The sequence below is a fragment of the Cricetulus griseus genome, assembly GCF_003668045.3.
Source record: "Cricetulus griseus strain 17A/GY chromosome 1 unlocalized genomic scaffold, alternate assembly CriGri-PICRH-1.0 chr1_0, whole genome shotgun sequence".
Classification (NCBI taxonomy): domain Eukaryota; kingdom Metazoa; phylum Chordata; class Mammalia; order Rodentia; family Cricetidae; genus Cricetulus; species Cricetulus griseus.
This window is the reverse complement of record NW_023276806.1, coordinates 160,523,958-160,550,919: the sequence shown is the minus strand read 5'-3', so window position 1 is coordinate 160,550,919 and position 26,962 is coordinate 160,523,958. Positions and strand designations below refer to the sequence as shown.

Here is a 26,962-nt window from a genome sequence, read left to right as displayed (position 1 = left end):
ATAGCTTTTTAAGAAACAAAAATACAACACAACACACTATTTTTTTAATTTTTTTGGTGTTTGACAACAAGTAACCCAACTCATAAGATACCTAACAATGAGTGGGGCTCCTTTGCCTTGTGGAGTCACCATAAAGACTGGATTTGAACTCAGATCCAAAGTTTAAGCTGCATCCCCCCTCCCTCCTCTTCTCCCTCAACAAATCCAAGATTAGACATTCATTTTAAATTTTGTTGACTTTTTTGTATGTGTATGTATGTGTACATGTATTCATGCATACACATGTGTACGTGTGTGTATGCATGTGTGTGGATGTGCTCTCCACAACACGTATATGGAGATAGATCACAGGACAATTGGCAGGAGTCAGTTCTGTTCTCTCCTTCCATTGTGGTTTCCGGGAATCGAACTCAGGTTGTCAGGGCCAGCAGCAAGCCCCCTTTTAAAAACAAAACAAAACAAAACAACAACAACAACAAAAACCCATCTCACCAGCCCTTTCTTATTTTCATACTTGGATGCTGCAAACTGGAGTCATCCATGGACATATTCTTGGGATTTCATGAATTTGTTATAAGCAAATTAAAATGCTGTATTTTCATAGATGCTAAATAATCCAACTGCAATGGAGAGACAACAGAAAGCCATCTGCCAACCAAGAACTGCCCAGCTATCAGGGCCGCTTACATTTCTACCTGTAGTGGGACCAGGAACTGACATGCCTTTAGTTCACCGGGTCAGTGAGATAGCTCAGCGAGCAAAGGTGCTGGCATTATACCGTGTAACCCCAGTTTGATCCCTAGAGTCCACATAAAGGTAGAAGAAGAGAACTGACCCCACAAAGTTGTACGCCAGCCCCCTCCACAAGTGTGCTATGGTACAAACACCTCCGCAGTACCTGAATCATGCACACACAATAATAAAAATAAATTAAAACAAGGAATTGCCGTAGTTGACATATCCATGTCCTGTAGCTACCGTAATAAAGCCCCGCAAACTCAGTGGTTTAAATCAGCAGAAATTCCTTTTCTCAAGCTGGAGGCTGGGCCCAAGGTCAAAGAGTAGAGAAGGCTGAGTGCACTGAAGACACCAGACACCGATGATCGCATGCCTCTCTTGGTGGCTGTCTGTGGCATTCGTATCTTGGCTGGTAGGTAGACTCATTGGCCAAACCCTTAGTCTTCACGGCCTGGTCTCTGTGTCATGTCCCTAGGTGCACGCCTGGCACTATGTCCAAATTACCCTTTTTACAAGGACATCAGTAACACTGGATTCTACCTTACAAGCCACCTTCTAACTCAGCTACTCTATAAAGACTTTGCATCCAAATAAGGTCCTGCTGTGACACCCTGGAGGTATGGATGTCAACAGACATTTTGGGGAATGTTCAACCTATAAAACCAGCTCTAACTCTAAAGAACACAGCAGTTCCCATAAAGATCAAATCGTTTCACACTGAACAAAGGTGTCACAGGAGGAAATTTTCTGACAGAGGAAAACTATGCTAGGATTGAGCCTTTCTGTCAATCCAGTGGGTAAAATAAATATTTGAATGCTGCCAGAGGGGATGGAGAGAAGGCTCAGCAGTTAACAGCACATGCCGTTCTTCCAGAGGACCTGGGTTCGATTCCTCACACCCACATTTGGGTCTTGCAACAGCCTATAACTGCAGGTCCAAGGGATCTGATGCCTTCTTTTAACCTCTGTGCACACAGAATTCACGTGCAAACCCCCATACATACCCATAAATAAAAATAAATCTTAAAAAAATAAAAGTAAACAAACAGTAGACTGTACAGTGGTCACTACCTTTGTGAGCACTGACCTGGACCACAGGTAATGCCAACTTATGATTTAAATGATTACTGTCGTATTAAACATGGAACTTTGAAAAGACAGACCTTGCTGGCTTGTCGGAAGGTGTGAACTCAAATACTATATTAATATCTGCGTGTGAAATTCAATATATGCTTTCCTTTCTTTCTCGCTTTCCCCCATTTCCTATGCTCCACACAACACCCATTTTGCACTGGAGGCAGCAATCCCTCCTGCCTCTGGTTTGAGGGAAATAAACCATAAGTTGGAAAGGGTGCGAAGGGTGAATGCTCAGGATAGGTTGGCCCAGGTTGGATGGAGGGGCACCCAAGCCAGTTGTGATTGAGGATGGGAGTCAGGGAAGATCCTTGGTATACATTAGCTTACACAAGCCTCCAACATCTCTGTAAGGAAATGGTCATCTCCTACATGAGGAGTCTGATGCTCAAGATGGGCTACAATGATTTCACACAGTCTCCTGAGCCTGACTCTTCCCTCCCTCACTTAACCATGCAGAGCTCTCTGCACACTGACAAAGGGCTCTGACCTAGGCTGGCTTCAGAGCTGACCACTTACCATCTCCTTTAGCTGTTATTCTAGTCTAAGCCACTATACCCACTCCCCATGGGTCTCCCTGGGTCTACCTCTCTGCAACCCAGGAGCCAAGGATGTGCTTGCAAAACCATGAATTGGCTTTGCCATAACTTCTCAGGTCCCAAGTCTCTCTACTTAACTCATTGCCCACCTGGCTCCAGCCACTATTTTAGTGGTACCCTGCTGGCCTGGGGACACAGTCTAGTGATTTGTCCTAACCACGCTCCTGGCATAGCTCCAGAGAGCTAGCACCTAGCCTAACCCATCCTTTGACCAACCAGATACCTTTTGTCCCATGTGAACTTTGTTTGGGACTTTCCCCAGAAGACAAAGGCCTATGCAAAACTTGGTTCAGGAAACCCAGAAAACTGTGGTACCTATGAATCGAGACTCTGCAGTTGGCATTGTCTTTTTGGAAGCCTCATTCAAGTTGACCTGAGAATAAGGTAATCAACTGGCTAAAGTGTAAATACAGAGAAAAAATAAAAATGCCCTGGGTGTAGGGAATGTATTTCAGTTCCTCAAAGCTGGGTCCCCTGTAGCCCCAACGGCCAAATTCATTCTTAAAGTGTCTCTGAGTTTTCTTTCGAAGGACCTTTGTGTACCCACACCTGCACCATGACATCCGAGACACACGATGCCTCTTGGTGTGCCTGAACACAGTAGACTCCTGTCTGAGAGCATCTGCACTTGCTGTCCTTATCCAGGAGTGCTGTTCCTGCACAGCACTTCCAGAGGTCTCTGATTTTAAACTGCTCCTTTCTAGCCCAACATAGATCTCCCCAACTTCTGTTTTGTTTGTTTATTGGTTTTTCAAGACAGGATTTCTCTGTGTTACCACCCTGGCTGTTCTGGAACACAGTCTGTAGACCAGACTGGCCTGGAACTCAGAGATCCACCTGCCGTTGCCTCTGCCTCTTGAGTGCTGGGATTAAAAGTGTGTGCCACTACTGCCTGGCTTATTTTTTAATATATTACTACCATTGAACATACATGAATTTCACCTGTGGGTCTGGTTTGTTTGCCTCAGTCTACTGGAAAAATACTTTGTCACTCAAGGATGCCTAGAACATCACAGGAGACTGACAACATATTTGGGTCATTAGTGTGCCCACAATCCACTCATGTACTACGTGAAAGAACTTGTTGTGGGGTCATCCTTCTGGATGCTGGGAGTGTGCGTTGCTTTTATTGGTTCATGAACAAAGCTGTTTTGACCAATGGCCAGACAGAATAGAGCCAGGCAGGAAATCCAAACAAAGATGCAGAGAGAAAGAAGGTTGAGTCAGAGAGATGCCATGTAGCTGTTGAAGGAGTAACATGCCAGATTATTACCAGTAAGTCACAGCCACCTGGTTATACTGGTTTACTGGTTAGTAAAAATGGGTTAATTTATATGTAGAGATGGCTACCCTGAGCCATTGGCCAAACAATTATAATTAATATTAAGCCTCAGGATGATTATTTAATAAGCAGCTGTAGAAACCAGAAGGAGAGAGAGAAACCGGTCCAATGGTACTGGGCGAGACAGAAAAACATCCAGCTAAAAACTTGAGCCTGTCACCTCCATATACTATGCTCCTGATTCTGGGGCAGAGGATGACCAGGAGACAGGTAAGTAGTGGGGAGCAGGAAGAAACTGGCTTAAGGGGCTCAAAGGAGTTCACCCTTCAACCCAGTGCCATAAAAGACACCTTTCATGTCACATGTTGGGGACACACAGCTGCCACCAATCTCAACATCACTGGCAAGGAAACACACCCAATCTTCTCTTCTATTAGGGTCAATAGTCCTAGAACAAGAAAGCTCCAGGAGTGGATTTGGGGAGGGAATTCCATAAGCCAAGACTCTAGGGGAGGAAAAGAACAGCCTGGTAGTGTTCTCTCTCTCTCTCTTTCTCTCTCTCTCTCTCTCTCTCTCTCTCTCTCTCTCTCTCTCTCTCTCTCTCTCTCTCTTGTGGATTTTGGAACATTACTGTATAGACATTACTTTTCTATTGCTGTGAGGAGACACCATGACCAAGGGAACTTGCAGAAGAGTTTATGGGGGGCTTACAGTTCCAGAGGGTTAGAATCTAAGACCATCACAGTGGGGAACATGGCAGCAGGTAGGCAGACATAGCACTGGAGCAGTAGCTGAGGGCTATATCCGAACCTGCAAGTTGGAGGCAAAGAAGAGAGACTGGGTCTGGCATGGGATTTTGAAACATCAAAGATCACCTCAGTGATACACCACCTCCAACAAGGCCACACCCACCAATCCTTCCCAAACACCTCCACCAACTGGGGACCGAGTATGCAAATATATGAGTCTATGGAGACCATTCTCATTAAAACCACCACACTGTATAATAATTGTACAGATTAATGTATTTTACCATGTCATATCCATGTATATAGAATACTTTTTTGCTTCTTTTTATTTATTCTATGTGTCTTTTTACATCACGCATCTTGATCCCATTCATTTCCCCTTCCCTTCAAATCTGCCCTCCTCCACCTCTGCAACACCCCCCCCCAAATAAAACAAAATCTAAGAGAGAAAAGGAGAAAAAGAGAATTAAAATTCTCATCATGGAAGCTGCAGTGTGACACTGTGAATCGTGTAGTAAACCCCTTTGTCTATGTATCTTTACTTGCAAGTGTTCATTGCAATGATTTATTCCTCTCTGTTATCCTCACTCAACCATCTTTCTCACCCTCAGAAGTTTCAACTTCCTGTTCCAAGTGTCTGTCAACAAAAGCACTCTCCCTGGGTACTAAAAATGGTCTCTAGTTCCCCCAGTTAAGTTCTGCCTGTTTGCATGGAATTTTCTTGCTTTACGAATGCCCTTAAAAGCCTCCCCAGAGTTCCCAAAGGAACTCACAGGGTTTGGTTTTTAGCAGATCTCAGGCAGCTAACAGTGGCTATGAACTTGCCTACACAATGCCTGATAGGAATGAGGAATGCTAGGTATTTCTGCCTCATAGATGGTGAAGAAGCAAGACTATATAAATCCAGACAGCAAAAACAAATAAACAAAGCCAAACAAAAGCTACAAAGTGGGAACCTGAACATTCTTCCAGGGATGAGCTTGTGTCACAGGGCACAATATCTGCCTGACTCTGATTCCTATTCTAAGTCCCCCATTGATCAAATTGAGTGGGATGACTTCATAATAACCACAAAGTCATAAGCACCTAACTTTACAAAAATTCTAGGCATGTAAATAAAGCGTGTCTTCTGATTCTGAAACTCTAGGAAGGGACTGGAAATCGCTGGAAGACTGTTCCAAAGAGCAAATAAAATCCCACTGAGAGATGGTATTATAATTTCTTGACTTTGCATCAGTCTGTTTTCAGTAGTTAGCACACACACACACACAAAAAGTGACGGATTTGGGTTACAAAGGCAGTGTTTCACTATAAAAACCTGCAGTTGCCATGGCAATTAACATCCTCACTCCCCCCTTCCTGCAGCATCCTTCTTCCGAGTCAAGTCAAAGAAATTACCTGTACATCCAAGATTTAGCACTTTCTTTGCACAAGGCTATTAAAAATGCGTGTGTACGAAAATATAGAACACACACTAAATGACTAACCAGAGGTAACACAGATCCTTGGGAAATTGTTATCATTTGTCCTCCATCCCCACAAAAGTCCTACAAACCATGGGTGTGCTAGTATGAAGGGAAGATGGCACCACTCCTCTGACCCACAGCCTCTCAGGGTAGTCTAGGGTCATTTTTTCCCAGAAGAGATCACATGAAGCTAGAGCTCCTTGGGGAACAGTCTAGGCCACCTGCAACATCTGTGTTAACCCACAGACCTGTTGCCCCATTCCACAAAGGATCATCTCAGGTCTCAGACACAGCTGGGTACAAGTGAAGTGCCAAGGACAATGAAGGGAGATCAAAGACAATGAGCCTCTCCTGATATTTTTACTGAGATTAGACTGGACACTGCTTCCAAAACACTCTGTCTTGGATGGAGAGTTGGCTCCTGGCTGCTCTTCCAGAGGACCTGGGTTTGATTCTCAGTACCCACATGATGGCTCACAACCACCTGTAACTCCAGTTCCAAGGGATCGGATGCCCTCTTCTGGCCTCTACAGGCATTAGGCATATATGTGATGACATACATGCAGGCAAAACATCCATAAGCAGAGATATAAACATAAAATGATGATGCTGATGCTGATGCTGAGGCCCTGTCTGAGAAGAGAGTCAGTGGAGAATTCTAGAGTTCCACTCTGGGGGATGAGCCTGGATTGCCTACAACCAAGACTGTCCACCTGTGGCTGCCAATCATGAGTATTGACCCACACCAAGAGTCCAAGGAGGGCTCAGCCAGGCAGCTACAGTATTACAGATGTGATTGCTTCCCAGGACACAAGCTGCTCCTCTAAATGTACACTGAGGTCAAGGGAGACACCCCTTATCCTACTTTGCTTAAAATTCCATGAACGTACAAATGATTTTCTGGATTTGTACTAAATGCAGTGTTGTCACAGGGTACCTACTCATCTATGGCAGCTTCACTAAGAATATCCTATTTGCAGGTGCCATTTTAAAAGCAAAAGTGATATTGTATAAGTCATTTTGTCAACTTTGTCAGTCAACCTGTAAACACAACCTCTTAACATATCATTAAATATATTACATCAATGGCAGTAAAAGCTTTGTATGGGGCAAGGTAATTCTGTCAGCAATACCAGGTAGATACAATGATTCTTAGGCCATGGGTGAAGATTGGAGGCTCAAACAGGGGTTAAATGTCATGGCCAGAGCTGGAGAGGTGGCTCAGAGGTCAAGAGCACTGGCTACTTCCAGAGGTCCTGAGTTCAGTTCCCAACAACCACATGGTGGTTCACAACATTGTGAACAACGGAGGCTCACAATGAGAGTTGATGCCCCCTCTTCCGGCGTGCAGGCATACATTCAGGCAGAACACTGTATAGATAATAAATAAATTTTAAAAATTGTCATGGTCAGGCCTGGAGAGATGGCTCAATGGTTAAGAGCAATGCCTGTTCTTCCAAAGGTCCAGAGTTCAATTCCCAGCAACCACATGGTGGCTCACAACCATCTGTAATGAAAATCTGGTGCCCTCTTCTGGCTTCTAGACATACATGCAGGCAGAACACTGTGTACATAATAAATAAGCAAATAAATAAATAAATCTTTTTAAAAAAAGTCATGACCAAGATCACACTATTAAGTAGAAAGGCTGTAATTGGAGCCTAATTTGATAGTTCTAAGTCTTTGTTTCCAACCAACAAGCAGAACTTCTCACATATCTCAAGAGCACTGACCCAGAAACCTAGTTGTATGCCCGGGTGACTGCTGGGTCATAGAAATCTGGGTGTTTTGTTTTCTTCTTGAGCTTTTATTGTATCTTCCTAGCAAAGTACTCAGGAAACAGAGGGATAGGTACATGGACCACTGTAGGCCAGCCTGGTCTATAAAGCACATTCTAGGCCAGTCAGGGCTACTTGGTGAGACCCTATCTCAACAAACAAACCAACAAACAAACATCACTTGAAGACCTAATCCCCAGTACCTCAGAATTTCACTATTTCAAGATAAGGCCTTTGAAGGAATAAGCCAAGATGTGACCTACTATTCCAATTTGACAAAGGTGCCCTTAAAAGAAGGAAAAATTTAGATTCAGACACATAGAAGTGTTTTAGTTAGGATTTCTATTGCTGGGAAGGGACACCACGACCATGGCAATTCTTATAAAACATTTAATTGGGGTGGTTCCCCTATAGTTTCAGAGGTTTTGTTCATCATCATGACAAGGAGAATGTGCCATCATGACAAGGTGGCATGCAGTGTGCAGACAGATGTGCTGGAGCTGAGAGTGCTGCATCTCAAAGGCAACAGGAAGTCGACTGACACACTGGGTGGTATCCTGAGCATAGGAAACCTCAAAGCCCACCCCCACAGTGACACACTTCCTCCAACAAGGTCACACCCACTCCAACAAAGCCACACCTCCTAATATCACCACTCCCTATGAGATTTTGGGGGCCACTTCCATTCAAACTACCACAAGAAGGAAAATTATGTAAAGACACAGGGGTGGGAGGGGCAGGTGGCATAGATCTCAGGAGGGAGGCCTCCTCTCAGAGTTCTGTTGATAGCGTGGCCTCTGATTTCCAGCTGAAATACTGTGTTGCTCTGCCAGAACACACCTAGCAAATTAGTAGACTAAGTTGAGACAAAGCACGACTCCACTCACACACAGCATACATAATAATATTTAATGTATGCTTTTTATATTTGGAAGTAACAGAATGTCTAAAAATGAACAGGATTATGAATCGATGCCCCCAACACATCTTTTCATGGTGGTGAGGTATTCACTTAAGGAAAAAATTCAACCATATACCAAAGGAGTGATAGCTCACCATTCTTCATTGCTATCCAATCATGCTTACCGCAGTCCTCTGAAAAACATACTGCAGCTGCTCATCAATAAAGAGGAATGGGCATTGCATGGGGGAATACAGTATTCAGGAGGCCGAGGCCAGGCAGTAAGCTTACAGGCCTTCCTGGGCTACATACTGAGATCCTTCTCAAAGGGAAAAGAGGTGTGTGGTGGGGAGTAGTATTACAAAAGCATTACGCAACACTTAAAAAGGCAACATGGGGGGGCACACTATATCACTGCATTCTAGAAAAGTTGAACTGTAAGGTCAAAGAGCGGATCAATGGTTGCCAGGGGCTAAGGCAGCAGAAAGCAGACTGCTAAGCAGGTGCTTTGGGAGGTATGGGAAGTAAACTGTATCCTAACTGGAGGACAAATGACAAGGCTCTGCCTTTATTAGAATTCATAAACACTTAGAAAAGGGACATTTTACTTATGTGAATTACGTCTTAATAAATAAAATACTGACATCAATTTTTATAGGCTCTAACGTGGGTAGAGAAGCTGAAGTCTTGACTAGATTTGAGAGCTGCCTCTAGGTACACTCAGAATAACTATGTTTGCTTTTAGGGAAAATTAAAATATATATTTGAAAGAACTACTATGCAGTACCTAGGCACTCAATTCACGAATATAAAATTTTCCTGTTAAAGATATTTTAAAACAGTCTAAAAAAAAATCACTGCTTAAGTACAAGCCATTAGGAAAGTTACTGAAGAACAGACGGTAGAATGAGGGCGCTTAGTGAATAAAGAGACTTGCTGCTAAGCCTGATGATCTGAGTTCACGCCCTGGGACACACATGAGAGAGGATGAGTTGTCCTTTGACTTCCACATAATGCCCCCCCCATAAATAAATATTGCTATAAAAAGGCTCAGAACAGACAGTAAGACTGAAGGCATTCTTTTTCTTTTGCCCTAGCTCTGCTCCTCTGAGACTCCCCCCTAGGGATCAGAGCCTCAGAAGAAACCTGACCACCATTAGAACTACTGCTCAAACTCACACACTCTACTTCCCTGTTCCTTTGCACACCCAAGGGATGCACAGTGCTTTAAAAGGGGCTAAAAGGGGGGAATCACAAAAAACACACTGTTGAGAAAGATCAAGTTTCCAGAGATACTATTTATGTGAAAACCAGTACAACACAAGCAGCAATACATTGTTTATCAATCTGTTCAATGTGTAAAGACACGCTCCAGGGCAATAGGGAACAATTTGAGGGATGGAGACCTGGAGGAAGTAGGGAAGGAGACCACACCCATGCAGCTGCACCTGGGGCTACTGGTAACTAGAATCTGATGCAAACAGGGAAAGAGATTGGGGAAGCTTCAATCAGGAGATAGGGACATAGGGATCTTATTTTAAAAACAATTTTCCCCCACATCTGGAGGATTTAGTTAGCGTGAATAATTCTGCCAACTTACTATTTAATCAAAAGTATTGGGTTAACAATTTGATATGCTCCTCATGAGATTTAGATCATCCCCCCTCCCCGGCTCTTTTTACACTAGCTGCTGTTTCAGATGGCCCATTTCATTACCTTAGAATTCAGGAATCTGATATCACTGCATTTACATCCACAGGGCAGTAACTTCAACCTTAAATTAAATTCAACAAGCAAAGCAATCATAAACACCAGAAAATTAAAATCCTCTGAGAGTTTAATAAGTTAGCTGCCAAAAAAAAAAAAAGTCAGGCTTATCTTGGGCTGTTGTGCAAACAAATTAAGAAGCAATTACTTAAGAGTATCGTCTACTGACAAAATGTCTGAGATTTCTGAAATGCCCCAAGTATGAGAAAATAAAATAGTTTTTGTATTCAGAAGTAGTTGTTCCATCTTTCAAGTGTGTCTTATTATTTATCAACCTGTTATTGTCAAAATCATTCCAAAAAATAAAATTATTTTAAAATGGGAAACTTAAAGAATGCCATAAGGACACATATCTATTTTCACCTGTTTTCTATCTCACAGAGTTGGTCAAATGCCTCAACAGTAGGAGAAGGTATTCCCACCTGTCCAGCAGCAGGGCATTTGCAGGTACTGGGAACTGATAGGGAGTGTGAGAAAGTATCCCCAACTGTTCCTAAAGCACCTGAAGAAAGGAAGGCTCTTGCTGTAAATTTGGTGCCCATGAGCCCAACAAATACCAATTCAGTGAGTGCTCCTTACCTGCCCAGCACAAGAAGAAGGCTTTGCTTGGCTTTATACAACAAATACTATATTTGCCAGGATAGCTTCAAATGGCCAGTAATTTGATGATTTTCTTGTAAAGGGGCTTTTGCAAGCCCGCTACCTTTCCCACATGAAAGCACACACAATAAAAACACTCCCTCCAAACCTGAATATGCTCCTGGGTCAGGTTATGGAATGTAAACATTAGTTTCTGGGCACAGACAACAGTGATAAAGACAGGCAGACAGCTCCAAGATGATCAGTGGCACACCGAACAACCCTCAATATATAGTTAGCTATACTGAGCCAGGTGCAGGGGAACAGAAAACAAGAACACAGTAAGAAATAGCACATTACCTCCAGATCTGAAAGCTGCTAATGTCTTCAAATGGTAAACACACTTGTTATTATTTGAATGTGAAATGACCCCACAGGCTCATGTTTGAACTCTTGGTCACCAAGAGTTGGTGGCACTGTTTGGAGAGGGTGTAGAACCTTTAAGTGGCAGTGGGACCTAGTTCAGGAAGTGGATGGGTTGCAGGGACGCAGGGCTGAGACTTGGCGAGCTCCACTTCTAGCCTAAGCTCTCTGCTTCCTGGTTTGTGATCATAACAAGCTGCTGCCTCACGCTCCTGCCACAGACAAGCTGCTCCTGCTGCCATGCTTTCCCCGCCATGAAGGACTGTACCCTCTCCAGCCATGAGCCACAATAAATTTTTACACCTTTAAGCTGCTTCTGTTAGGTTTGCTCTACTTTTGTGAGATAGGGTCTTACTATGGAAGCCCCAGTTGGACTGAAACTTATTATGTGGGCCAGGATAGCTTCAAATGGCCAGTAATCCCCCTGCCTCTGCATCTCCAATGCTGACCCCATCAAGTACCTTGTCATAGCAACCAGAAAAGTATTCCACTGTTGAGAGGCCACTTTTTGTGTTATCACCTGCATGTGTGTGGGTCAGAGGTTGTAGTTTCCTCCTGCTGTGGGCTCCAGGAACTAGATTCAGGTTGTCAGGCTTGCACAGCAAGAACTTTTACCCACTGAGGCATCTGACCCTCCCAAGAAGCAATTCACACACACGCACGCACACATGCACGCACGCACGCACACACAAACCTTTACTATCCCCACCCCCATTTTTGGCTTCTCACTGTTGTGAACGATACTGGAATTGTGCCTGCCTGAAAACTTCTAAATGTATGAGCTAGAGTTCTCAAAAATGCTCATTTCAGCTCCCTGAGGGAGGAGGTGGGAGGATGAAAATCCAGAGCAAATGCATGAGAATTACAACCAGCTGAGTTCATTAGTTTTAAAACTCACAGAAAAGGTAAAAGAATGATAAAATAAAGTTCCATCCATATGGGAAGCAGTTTATATATTTTAAACAGGTAACTATACAAAAAAAAAAAAACAACCAAAACAAAAGTGCTCAAACATCTGAAAAGCAACCAAGTGTTTCTACCTGGTTCCAAAATCCAAATGCAGGAAAACAAAAATCATAAAAAGCACCAGAAGAACACAGGTACCCTCATCTTGTATTCTAAGAACACCTCAAACCTCCACACATAAGGACCTCCAAATGTCTGCATGGCAAAGCCTGCTACTATTGCCCAGTGTTTTCTAGATGCTAGCTGATGCTTAGAAGAATTCTAAGACAGTCTCCAAGATAGGATCCTGCCTACCCTGGATACCAGCAAGACTTGAGAGCAGGATGGGATTTCACTCCCATGTCTAGGCTATCTTCTATGGCAAAGGTGAAGGAATTATCCTTCTATGGCAAAGGTGAAGGAATTATCCAAACATAATTAAAACTCCTAGTCAGTTGCCTTTAATAAAAGTGTAGTATATGTAGGGTCTGACCTAATCAGGTGAGCACTCTATAGGAGAGTCTAGTGGTAAGAGACAGTGGAATGGAGACTGTGGAGGTCTTAAAGAAGCAAGCTGCCAGGTTGTGAAGGGACCATGTGGCAGGGAATGATGGGTAGCCTCTGAGGGCCTCTGTCTGCAGTTGCATGACATAATCTGTCAGCAACCAGAGAGCTTGTGAAAGGATCAGAGCAGCCTCCCTTGGGACTTTGGTCCTCTGTGACACTTGGATTTCAGACTGATGAAACTCTGAGGCAAGGGGGTGGTTGTGGTGCACCTGGACTTCAAGCCAGGGAAACCATGCAACACTAAACAGGCTTTATTTCAAAGATGCTCCTTTTCAATTGTTATATAGTAAGAGAAACTAATAAGGTCAGGAACAAGACTGGAGAACGGCATGTGTAAAGCAACCTCTTTGATAGATAAGACTTCTGCTAATTGATTCAGAACATGAGTGCGTGCATGGGATAGATAAACTGAGGACTCACAGACAGACAAGCACTTGCTCTGAGTCAACGAAAACACATGTTGTGCTACCTAGTTCTGTAAGACTTAACCATTGGAAGAAACTGTCTGAGGGGTACAGGAAGACATCACTACTGTCCCCAGAAACTTATTAAACCAAACATTTTGCAAAGTTCAAAACGTTCAAATTCGATAGTCTTAGTTGGGGTTTCTATTGCTGTCAAGAGACACCATGACCTTGGCAACTCTTATAATGGAAAAACATTTAATTGGGTGGCTTAGAGTTTCAGAGGTTTAATTGTCATCATGGTGAAACATGGTGGCATCCAGGCAGTCATGATGCTGGAGAAGGAGCTGAGATTCCTACATCTTGACCAGCAGGCAACAGGAAGTGGTCTGAACCCTAGGCTTGGCTTAAACATGTATGAGACCTCAAAGCCTGCCTCCACAGTGACACACTTCCTCCAACAAGGCCACACCTACTCCCTCAAAGCCACACCTCCTAATAGTGACACTCCCTTTAGAGGATATTTTCTTTCAAACCACCATCACCACCCACAATCCTCCTCATTTGACACAGGAAAAACTTAATTTAAATGAGCTACCAGTTTTACCTAGCATATCAGCAGGAGCCAAAAACCCTAAGAAGACCTGGTCTTGAGGTGTGTGAGCTGAGGGTCACTAATGCATTCCTGGTGGGTCTATAAATTGCTCCTGGTTTGTTCACTGTGCACTTCTGGCGCCTGGTGGTTCTACACGGCAAAGGTGTATGTTCAGTGTGGCAATAGCATGAGCTACAACGCAGGTGTCCTTTGGCTCAAACCACTTTAGCGCCTAGCCTATGCTTTACAGTTGCCAAAAGAAGCATGTGCACATTGCTAGCATATCTAATTACCAAAGGCTGGAAGCAATAGAGTCCTTCAATAGAGGGAAGGTCGCACACACTGGTATCCCATACAGCAATTGAATCAGGACCAGTTCCTCTATACTGATATGGACTGAGAGCAGCAGATGATTCCCAGTCCTTACAGGCCCACCTCGATGTTCCCCAACATAGCATCTGTACTCATTCATTCAACACTTAAATGATCATCCACGTGCCAGCCTTCATGCCCAGGTGAAGAAGACACAACCACGTCCCTAGAGAGTACAGGATGGGTGTCCACAAGCCTGGGGAAGCTGGTAGTCCACTGGGGAAGGAATCAGGTCAAGTGCTGGACTGAGTGCAAGTCTGAAGTTATCTGAGAGAATCTGGGTGTCAGGTTAGGAAGCTGGAATTCTGTGTTCATACATTGATAACTATGAACACGTTATTGCAGTCTGGATATCCAATGTTCTCTCATGGTTAAAGAAATGCTTGGCACCCTAGCTGGTGGGACTATTTGGGGAGAGTCTAGAACCTTTAAGGCAGTGGTTCTCAACCCCCCTAACACTGAGACCCTTTAATACAGTTCCTCATGTTTTGGTGCCCCATCAGCCATAAAATTATTTTCGTTGCTACTTCACAACTGTAATTTTGCTACTGTTACGAGTCATAATGTAAATATCTGTGTTTTCCAAAGGTCTTAGGCAACCCTTGTGAAAGGGTTCTTCGACCCTCAAGAGGTTACAACCCACAGGTTAAGAACAGCTGCTTTAGGAGTGCTGGTCTAGCAGGCAGAGGTAAGTTACTGGGAGCATGTTCAGGGAGACTGTCACTGGTCCCTAGTCTTTTCTTCTGTTTTTTTTCTTTTGGCCACCATTAAGTGAGTACTATCTGCCACATTTTCCCAGTGATGCAATGTTCTGCTTCATCATAAGCCTGAATCCATGGAACCAAAGACTACAGACTGAAATTTCTCACATTGAGTAACATCAACCTTTCCTTCTTTTAAGTTGTTAATGTCAGGTGTTTTAGCGCAGTGACGCAATGACTACCACATATGCTTTCTGTAAAGATAAGTAAAGTTGGGGAACGTCATAATCTCAGGTCAGCTCTGCTTTCATTAGAAGTGTCTTTGGGATGCTTCTGCTTGAGCTCCTGTGGTAAGAGTCATGCAGGGCATGTCCCTTCCCTATGCCCGAAGATGAGCCGGCACTCACAAAAACACTAGAACAACACAAGTTCCTCCTGAAGCAAGCCAACCCATCAGGGAGGGTCAAAGGATACACAGAGAACTTCTCCTCATCTAGAAGAACACGCATGAGCCCCTCACCCCAGCACCTGGCCATGCTACACAGAGCCACAGCCCTCCACCAGTGCTTCACTTGCCATCTAGACCCTGAAGAGCACGTGGTTGCTACATTTCTTCATCCCCTCAGAGTCCCCTGTGCTTTTTCCCTGGGCTTGCAAGCACTCTGCCTGATGCCAAAGCAGTCATCAGCTCTTACTGAATGGGCCTCATATTGTCAGATAAATGAAAGTCCGTGCCAACCAGTGATTCAGTCGCAAACAGAGGCCACCTGTTCCAATTAGTGGGATTAAAATAGAACATGGCTGACTGTCTGAAGTCAAGTTGGGGCCTTCATGACGATCATAACAGTTTTACAAAGCACACAGAGAGACCTTTGACCTCAAACACAGTTGCAAACAATGAATTAAACATTTTAGGTGCTACAGCATGGCTTCCAGTTAGGGGATGAGTTCTGGACAACACGCCTGTCAGAGGTTGCAGCACCAGGCATCCAAGTCAACACACACAGCATAATTATGTTCAATCTTACTCCTCTCCCCCTCCCCTGAAAACAACAACAACAAAAAAAAAAAAAACAAAACAACAACAACAACAAAAAAAAAACACACAACTTAGAATTTTCCCTTGCCCCACAATCTGAGTATGTTCTCTGAACACCCTGAAGATATGTATCTTCTAGGAGTTCTTCTCATTAGCAGAAGGTCCTCCACTGCCTGCCTCCATGTCTCTCAGTCACTAGAAGACTAAAGAGAACATAATGTAGACAGACACACACAGCCTACACACACACACAACTCATTCCCAGCCTCCTTCAAGGGTTCCCACCCGGGCAGACTACCATCCACCTACCACGGTGGACTTCATTCCTTCCAAGTAACATTTATGTTAAGTTAGAGCGATTGGTCTATACCTTGCTTGGTACACTAAGGATTTGAGGGGCATCACAGAAAACATACATGTCGAAGTTTCTCAATAATGACAGTTTGATGTATGATTTCTCAACTTAAAAAGCAATTTGCACGCCATAGAAACCAAACTTGGGATGTTGACATATTACCCCACATCCACCAGCTACACTGCATTGGGGTCCTGCTCCAGATAATCCCAGTGCAAGCTGAAAATAACGTAAGTAGAAAAATGCACAGAACTTACCAAACAGCTTAGCCTCTAGACATGAACATGCTCATGACACTCACAGTAGCCTATGGTGAGGGAACTCATCTCAGGAAGCCTATGCTAAAAGAGACCGATGAATAAGCCCGTGTAATCTACTGGATACTGTACTAAGAAGAGACCAGAATGGTTATGCTTTCCTTCCACTGTAAGTCAAGAAACCTTGTTGAACTATTGATGGTCAGTGTATGTAATACAAGCAAATGTCCACGCCAACACACAATTAAACCAAGAGAAAAAGAAAAATGAGAGAGACAGAAAGAGAGAGAGAGAGAGAGAGAGAGAGAGAGAGAGAGAGAGAGAGCAATCTAACATCTTAGTTCTACTGAAATTTGGACTTGACTTTCCTATTGGGCAAAGTTGGGAGGAAAGTGCTCCTAAGCATCTTCCAGGCCACTTATCCACTATGTATTTCAGGAAGGGATGGGGGGCCAGCAGCACTGAGACTAGTATGTTCCTCATGACTCTCAATTCCTTCAGATGGCCTAAGACGAAAGGATAAAATAACAGGGTAGGAGTGAGGAGGTTTCTTTTCCAAGCCTCACCCCAATCCCGCTGATCCAGTCTAGGAGAGAGGCAGGGTAGAGACTCCCCAGCCAAGCCCCAACACTTGTTCATCACTCACTCTGGGACTGCAGGCCTCAAATTCAGACAGCATCTAGATAGCATAGTCACATTTAAATAAATTTAAGTTTGAAAGAGTGAGCTGACTTAGAAATATTAAGTAAATAATAGTGCAGGTGTCCTCAAACTGTGTGGGGGCAGTGTGGGAATCTCTGTGGTAGACCGTGAATGACTCAGCTAAAACGGTACCTGTCAAAGTACTCTAACGCCACTTCCGGTGGCTGCTCACACAGCAGGTAGGTAGAGGTGACACTCAGGTTTAACTCGAGTCCACATGCTCAACCATCACTTTGTACCTCAAAGCCAGAAACCTGCAGGGAGAGCGATGTCACAGACAAAGAAGAAGTAGGTGTACATTTCCGATGTGGTGAAGGAAGTGGCAGGAATGTGGCTTGGCGACTGGCTCTAAGGTAAAATGTTCCCTGGAAATGAGAGGATGTGAGGGAGTACATCTGACATAGACTTTGATGTATAGCTAGGTGTGGCACTTAGGTAGGCATGTCTGGCTAAGCTGGGGTCCAGTCGGTGTACATGGCAGAAGTCACACAGATCCTCCCCCAGAGGGTCACTGGGGACTGACACTGCATGTGCCATCTCTCAACAGGCCCTAGATGCTCTGCCCACCCCTGCCCCTTGCCATGGAGCAGATGATACATTCTCCAGCCAAGAACCAGATGAAGGTTTTGATCTGGTTTTAAGGCTTGGCTGGAAAAACAGTTATATACAGGTTGAGTACCCTTAATAAAAAACAAACAAACAAACAAAAAACCTCAAGCTGGACATTGGTGGGGCACGCCTTTAATCCCAGCATTCGGGAGGCAGAGGCAGGTGGATTTCTGTGAGTTCGAGACCAGCCTGGTCTACAAGAGCTAGTTCCAGACAGCCTCCAAAGCCACAGAGAAACCCTGTCTCAAAACAACAACAACAACAAAAAAAAAAAACCAAAAAACCCTCAAAATTTTCTAAAATCTTAATTTTGAATACCAACATGATGCAACAGGTGGAAAATGTCACACCTGGACATTATGTGATGGGTCACAGTCAAAACACAGGTACACAAACCATGACATAAAGTGATCTTTGGGCTATGTACAGAGAGGTGTGTGAAACCTAAATGAAATTCAAGTTTACACTTGGATGCCGAGCCCAGGATATTTTATGATGTATACATAAATATCCCAGAATCCCAAGAAAATTCAAAATTGGAAACACTTGAAGCATTTCAGGAACTGGACATGCAGGCTGTCTACTGAAAATAGGAGGCACTAGCTAGAAGATTCTCTAGATGGAGGCTCACAGAACCAAATGCTTCAGAGGTAACGGTACTCGGGTGGGAGGGAGCTCAAGCTGCGTGCCTGCAGAATGCACAAAGCACTCAATGGCTTATGCATCTGTGCACCATTCCCCACTTCCTGTCCCAGCTGGCAGAAGGCCACGATGAGGATGAGCTCATTTCACAAAACTTTTTACTGAGAACACAAAGATGCTGAAAGGGGCCTCCAGAAGGATGGCTAAGTGACCAGAATCCAGTGCAGCCGTGTGGCTTTATGCATTAGCTGCAGCTTCTGTTTCCCCCACAAAACTGCAAATAAACTCAGATGGGTATGGATCCAACACTAAATCACTCAAATACTCGTTATTATCTAGAAAAGTCCCATGGTGTTAAGCCCACTCAATTAATTCTTCACTGAAGAGAACTGTGTGTTTATGGTGGGGTATATGCTCATGGGGGGGGAGGTGTGGGGGGGGGATATCTTTACAAATAGAGGAAGACCTCAGGTGTCACGATCCAACTCATGTTTGCCTTTGGCTTTAGAATTACATGTTGGTTCTCTCCTTTCACCATGTGGGTGTCAGGGTTTGATCATCAGGCTTGGTAGCAAGCACCTTAACCCACTGAGCTATCTCACCAGCCCTTCGCTTTTATTTTATTTATATATTTGTTTATTTTGGTTTTTTGATAAAGGTTTTTCTGTGTAGCTCTGTTGACCAGGCTGGCCTCGAACTCACAGAGATCCGCCTGCCTTTGCCTCCAGAGCGCTGGGATCAAAGACCTGCGCCACTGCCGCTGCCACCACCACCACCTGGCTCTACTTTTATTGTTTTTAAGACAAGGTCTCTCATTGAATGTGAAGCTTGCTGTTTCCTAATAGCCAGACTAGCCAGCAAGTGTGCTTCAGGATCTGCCTGTATCTATAACTCTAGAATCTAGGTCATGCAGCTTTTACATGGGCTATTAACATGAATTAAACTCAAGCCCTCATGTTTTCACAGCAATTGTTCTTACCTAGTGAGCCCCCTCCTAAGTTCCTCCACTTGAAATAATTTTATGTGCACTGCCCCTGGTTTAGTTAAGATAATATTCCTATAGAATTTAGCAATTAACTTGCTAGGGCCTGAGTTCAAGTCCCAGCAGAATATATAGAATGTATTTTAAAATACATAACTTGATTTAAAATAGGTATTTGACATATATTTGTTTTAAATATACATATACATTTTAAATCAGTTATTTTTAAGGGAATCCCTATTAAGAAAATAGAGAGGAAATGATGAAGTCCCCAATCAGTCTGTATTACTTATATAATTTTACTCTTTATAGTTTGAGTGACATACTTTTCTACTTTTGAGAATGGTCTGGAGTTAATGTCTAAAGAAATTGTGTGGTTCAATGGCAGAGCATTGTGTTTAGCATATTCAATGCCCTAAGTTTAATTACCAGCACCAAAATTATATATATATATATAATTATAATTATATATGTATATGTATATTCTCTTCAAGCTCTAACATGATGAATCTTGGAGTCTAAACCCTCAGTCCTGCACCATATAAGTACAAGCTATCAGTCCAGCAAAGTAATGGACCCCATAAAGGCCCTGGTGTGGCCACTGGGTCACTGGTTTCCCAGCTAATCTCAATCGCCCTTCATCAAGCTCTTCACACACCCTTAGAACTGAGGCATGAGAGAGGACTTCACTGAATGCAATGCATTTCCAGACACCATCACTGAAAAGATCAGCCTCTGCAGAGTGTGCAAAGCACTGGAAGTCACACCTGAGGCCTCCACTCAAAGGAGCACCCGAAGCAGCACTCAGCTGTAGCTGGGTCATTTGTTTTGATGCCAGCCCTCTCCACCCTAGCATTCACTGGTCATCTAGCAGTTGTTGGATCAAATGCTGCTAGTTCCTGTCCCATCATCTAATTTGTGTAACAGTTCTCCAAGGGAAGTACCCCAACAGCTTCTATATAAAGGCAACTTGGGTGGGGCACATGCCCAAGGGTACACGATGGAGGTCCCATCAAGGTGGGAACTCCCGAGCCAGCAGCCTGAACCACTCTAGTTTACTTCCCCAAAGTGTGGTGAGGGAAACATAAGAGCCAATGACTTGTTCTGAGGGACTTCCCAGAAGACTGCCTGGTGACCAACTGTGTGGCACAAACAGGAGTGAGCACACATCCTAGTCAGGAAATGCAGATTTGCAGGCACCTTCTGAATGCCATGTTCACAGGAACAAGCACTTTCATCATGCTTGCTAGTGGCCACCCTCTGAAGACCAGACATTAGGCTAAAAGGTAGTTTTCTAATTAAAAAAAATTATATATTTATTTATTTGGTATGGGTGTTTTGCCTGCAGGCATGTTTGTGCACCATGTGTGTGCAGTGCCTTTGGAAGCCAGGAGAGGGTGTCAAATCCCCTGGAACTAGAGTTATAGGTGGTTGTGAGTGGCTGCCATGAGGATACTAGGACTTAAACCAGAGTTCCTTGGAAGAGCAGGCAGTGCTCCTAACCTCTTAGTCATCTCTTCGTCCTCGATTTAATTACCTTAAAACCATGATCTTACTTAATACCCTTTAAAACTTCTCTGAACCCCTAAACAGAATTCTTAGCCTTGACATTATAAGGAGTTCACAAATTATCATTCATTCAAAAGTTTACTTGTGGCTGGGTGGTGGTGGTCTTTAATCCTAGCACTTGGGAGGCAGAGGCAGGCAGATCTCTGCGAGTCTGAGCTATAGAGAGAGTTCCAGGACAGCCAAAATCAAAACAAAACAAGTTTATTTGGAATATAGGACTGGGTACAAAAGACTAGAAAAGAGTGTGTCATAAAAATCTTGAACACACAAGAGGAGGTGTCCTGAAGGTGCCATACACATCTGTCCTAAAGCAACCAAATGGTCCATCAAGACTGAGCTGCTTAACACATTCATTTATTCAGTTTACCAGGACCAAGCTGCTCTCCTGCAATCACCTCAGGGGCCACCGGGGAAGTGCTTCAGACCAAGCTCCAGTTAGAGAATTAGGAAGAGCTTGAAACTGAAGCACTTACTAGTTCTGGTGTCTGTGAAGCCATTGGTAAGCACTAGCTATTGTTATTATATCCTTTTCATGCATGTTCTTTTTGCCTTAACAAGTACACGGTTTCCCTTCAACTCGAACCCCTTCCACATGCATGCAGTGGCCAGATGATGCACAAATCATGTATCCTGATGTTCCTTTTAGAAGGAATACAAAGTCCTAATTCTGATTCACAGTGCAATGATTCACAGTTCTGTCTTCCTTTTCTCTCACCACCCCCTCCACTGAAAACACAAAAACACAATTAAGAAACAGTGAGGCTAAAAACACTGCAGATTCTCCTGGAGATGTGGGCAATTTTCATCTGGGACTCTGGGTTTTGGCTCTGGGAATTCAGGAAGTGTCTAAAGGAAAACATATTCTGAGATCCAACTTGGTAGCAGCTGTCGTGGCGCTCTGCAGCGGATGTGACAGGCATGTGTGAGCTGCTGCTGGTGGCTGGCAAGTCTTTCTTCTCTAAGGGAGAGCCAGTGAGCCTGCGGCAAAGCATAGCTCAAAAACCATACGTGCCATCAACCTATCCCTCCTAGCGTAAACAAATTCTGACTTGAGACACTCACCATCGTTCAGTCTCTTTGCTGAACTCTACAAGGAAACAAATCACTGATTAGCACAATCCTTGCAAACTCTTCAGTTTGCCCCCTCCCTAGGTCAGTGGCACCTACAAGAGTCTGCTTCTATCTGTCCTACTTCCTTCCCCGGGAACAAGCAAGCAATCAACTCACCCCCTCAGCCAGTTCCATTGTGGGAAGGCCACAGCACCCTCCTCTCCCTGACAGCCTCTGGTCATTACTCATCACTCACTAGGAATGTTTCCAATTGCAGAACACTTCAAAATGTGTGACAGGTGGCCTCCAGGCTCCACCCAGGTTTTACGTTAGATGTCAGATACTTTTGTACTTATTAGGACCAATTCTTCCTGTGAAGGAGAAGGCTATACTGCCATGGGCCACAGTATAAGAAAGATATACTCACCAGGCAGCCAGTTTCCAGTGACCCCAGACTGTTAACTTACTATCGCATTCTTTTGGATGCCCAGACCTGCAGCTGTTGCACAAAAGGTGCTCAGTAGGGTTGGTCACAAAATTCCTGTCTTCCCATTCCCAAGCTCATGGAGCCTCCTGATAACAATGTATAAATACATAAATAAATAAACAAAATAGGTTTACCACCTATTGGGTTCTCATTATGCGCCTCACATTTTATAGGCATGATTGCATCCATTCTCTAATACCTCTACTGTGCGTGCGCAGAGGAAACTAAGGCACAGAATGATTATGGGCTCCAAGTCACATTGTTGCAGTCAATCCACACTAGAGTGGGCGGGAAGGCTAATGAAGGTGAGGCTGCAGGAAAACAATCAGGTCCTCCTTGGAGGTCCTAAGTGACGAAGGGACTAACTGCAGAGAAGTCAAAGAAAGTCCAGCCATCAGCTAGCAATGTAAAAGGTGACAGTAGGAGAGTAGTGCCAAGTAGTGGTGACATTACAATGGCAAGAAAAATTCTGTTTACATACAGATGAAAAGAGTTACATCTGAATCACGTAACAGTTAAGGGGGAAAACACAGAAATTCTTATTTAGGCGTCATATTCACTAGGCTGGACTGGCATCACCTGTTCTATTTCATGGGAACTGGAATCTCAGAAAGTTATTTAGGGCTTTGTGCTAGTGATCATCACCCAGTTGGGAGCTATGTCTGCCCCTGGAGCCCTGGCAGTTCATAGCTACACCCAAGTAGCTGTAGGCGGCATTAGGGGACATTTAAAGTGAGAACCAAACCAAACAAAACATCTGAACTCACTCATAATTAACAAAAACCAGTTAAGGTGATGAAGACAGCCTATATTCTTAATATAGGCTTTGACTATCTAGGTCATAAGGAAAAAAATGCAGGTTATAATTATGCATGCTCTTTCTTTTAAAGTAGAAAGACGTTATGTCTGTCAAGTTAACAAGCATCACTTTTTGAGTTTTACAAAGAAGTTTAAAAATGTGATGATTCTGACTTTAGCTTAGTGACGACCGAAAACATAATTAGTTACATTTTGGAAGGGGGAAAAAAATCTACATTGGTTTACCTGGCTGTAAAAACAGACCATTGCAGTACTAATGTGGTCCTCTGTCTCATTACCATTTAGTCTAAAGGCTTAAGAAAGCCCAGCCTAAGTGATGTTTATTTTCCTGTTACCTCGATGCGTAAAAGATTCTGAATCTTTTAAATGACCATTTGTTAATCGACAAGTTGTTCTTGTGAGGAAACTACAGATTCCTGAGAGGCTAGTCACCTCCACACATCACCTCAGTAATTATCAGCATTTTTTTTTAAAGCTAGTTTTCCAGAGAACACTAACTACAGGGATTCTTTTTAAATCCTAGTTTATTTCCAAGGAGAGAGTAACATCAAGAAATTAAGCCCTAATGCCATTGGGTGTTTTCCTTTGGCACAGCATATTTTTCTGGGTGTAAGGGGAAAATACTTTTTTATAGCTCCATCAAATTGAGTCCCCAAAGGAGCAGCTGGCTCACCTAGTGGGATGGCACTTTCTGCAATAGCAAAATTGCTTTTGCTGTGCCTTCATTACGGCGAACTTATTGCAGCCTTAAGGAGGGATGCAAAATTACACCAGCCCCACTAGAGAAAAGTTCTTATGTTAGTTCTCCTGATACCTTGACATCTTCATGGGAAAACAAACAAAAAGCCCAAAAGCAACGCCAGGCATGGCAAGGCATGCCTGTAATTCCACCACTCAAAAGGCTAAGATGGGAGGATTGTGGATTCAAGGCCAGCCTAGGCTACATAGTGAGACCTTGTTTTAAAAACAATCTTTAAACTGCAGCAGCAACAACGAACAAAAACTAAAAGCAGACAGTCTAGAAGGCTATATTGGGATCTCTAGGATGGTGTTGAACTGTAATCTGGGCCTAGTCAACTCTAGCCCTCTTCCCTCTGAATTTTTTTTTCTAGTCCTCACTAGATTCTATCTGGTCAATGGGCTAGTAACGTAGAATAACAAGTACACACAGCATCTAACTCAGTTTCACTGCACAGTTTACAAACCGGTATCTCCCTATTGATAATGTAACAAGTGCAAAGGTAAAGCACCACTTAAAAGAAATAAGCAAATCCCGGTCATGGGAGGTCTTGGACACTTTCTGAGAATTGAGGTGTGTGGAAGACACTAAAGTCTGCAATTCAACTTGTCTTTCCATTTCCCACCCAAATATGTGAGCACCGGTGTTCCCATCCATCCCATTGGCAACAAAGCTTGAATCTTGGAGAGCTCTTTCCATGAGTGCTGTCCACGAGCTCACCCTCCCTCCAAAATTACTAACTGCTGCTTACCAAGATCATTGAGTTGTGACAACCCAGGCTCTCAAATTATTTTAAGATTGTAATTTCTCCTGTCAACTGCAATATTAACTTTACTTACACACACACACACACAGACACACACACACAGACACACACACACACACACACACACACACACACACACACCCCGCATTTAAAAAGCTTTAGAAAAAGACCTTGCCTTCAGTGATCTGTGTTCATGAGCAGTCACCCACCCAAACAAACTTCTGGTTGCAGGTAACCAAACCTCAGTTTTTTTTCCCAAATGGAGTTTTGGAATACTTTCCTAGTGCATTTGTTATGAAACTTTTAAAGAAACCGGAAAACGGTCGGTCGATGCAGGAGCGATTCCTCCAGACACATTAAATTTGTGTAAAAAGAAATCATTTTCTTAAATTGATTAAGAGGAGCTAAAGTAAAGAGAGAGATGAGGCGAACATGCCACTTCTGGGGCAATCGATTACTCTTTCAAATATGACTGGACAGCCGCATTCTGTATGAGGGACCCGGCTCACGCCTGTCACTTATGGCTGCAACTTCGATCTGGCTGGTCAATAGATCTTGGAGATGGTGGTGGTGGGGCAGAAACTATGCCTGGTCTACCTGGACGAACTTTATACAGGGTAGCTGACACCGAAATGCCCAGTCCCTCGGACAAGCCAGAAGTTGGGAGGCTCAGAGAACAACTCCAGGTATCGCCTGCCCGAGTGGAGGAGGTGCTGTTTCAAATGGCACTTTAATCAGACGAGGGGCAACAGGATTTGGGAGCCTCACATCCCGCCAGGACACTAGAGCTTCCCAGGAGGGAAGGTGTTCCCCGAGGGGGCTCAGGGCTGGGGCTGCGGCCTCCGTCTTGATACTGAAGCCCTCCAGGGCCGGTCTCCACAGCTTGCTCACAAGAGCTATTTTCGCTCACAGCCCAAATCAGCAACAGCAAATTACAGTGCAAACCGTGGCGAAGGAGCTCGTTCTACACGACTCCCAACTCCGGAGCGTCCGCGCCGAAACGGACTGTTGATTTGTTTTGGCAGCGCTTCTGGGGCGCACGGTGCAGGGGACTCGGCTGCTGGGTTGGGGATGCAGCAGCCACGCTGAGCCCCGCAGGTGGCGGTGCCCCGAGCCAGACTCTGGGAGTCCCGGGTGCCGGCAGCGTGCGCTCCCTGGCGGGGAGACGCCGTCGCGGAGCCGGGGTGGCAGTGTAGGCTGGCTAACCCTCCCAATCCAGCGGCGGTCCCCGGGCCGCAGGTTTCTTCCGACCTTGCTGGCCGGGAGAAGCTGGAGATGGGTTCCGGGGCTCGACCCGCGCCCTCCCCACCGGCTCGCATTCCCGCGCCGCCCCGAGCGCGCCCTCACCCGGCTCTTGCAGCGGTGGTGCCGGCCGGGATCCGAGTAGGTCCGGTCCACGGTGAGCGCCGTGTCGCTGCCCGGCATGTCTGCGCTTAGACTGGCAACTTTGCGTTCTCCGGGGCCGCCGCTCCACTCCACTCAGTACAGTGACGCCGGGTGGCAGCTGCCCGCCGTGCTCAGCTCACCCTCGCTCGCCCGGGAGCCGCGGCCGAGGGGGTGGCGCGGGCGGCCGCAGCTGCTGCCGACACCCCGCGGCCCTGCGCCGCCGCCGCCGAGGGGAGGCGGGCAACAGTCTCCGCCCCTTCCCCGCTCCCCGCCCCTGCGCCCAGCGCGGCGCCCAGACCCGCTCCAGGTGCCGGGCTCAGCTGCCCTCCCTGCCTGCAGCCCCGGCCCACGCGCTCCCACGCCGCCCCCTGCTCAGAGGAGCGACGTGGTACAGGTTAGGGGCCCATTCGAGCGTGATAAAAGATGGCTTTGAGGACCGGAGGTTGGCGGCTGCGTTAAGGGCTTCCTTTTAGTATACTCTTCATTCAACAGGCATACTTGCTAGGCACCTACCCTGGACCCAGATGGTGGACTAAGGATTGCTGGAGGGAGGGACGTTT

The 26,962-nt window shown here is 44.8% G+C and overlaps 1 protein-coding gene across 1 annotated transcript in view; it reads right to left on the bottom strand.

Moving 5' to 3' along the window:
* The window catches only part of Tmcc3 (transmembrane and coiled-coil domain family 3), a 71,674-nt gene extending 45,045 nt beyond the window's left edge, over positions 1–26,629 (bottom strand). Inside the window, exon 1 of the mRNA XM_027392653.1 lies at positions 26,364–26,629. Coding sequence (XP_027248454.1) covers positions 26,364–26,441 — 78 coding nt within the window. The 5' untranslated portion in view covers positions 26,442–26,629. The remainder of the gene's footprint in view (positions 1–26,363) is intronic.
* Between the last annotated feature and the right edge of the window lie 333 nt (positions 26,630–26,962).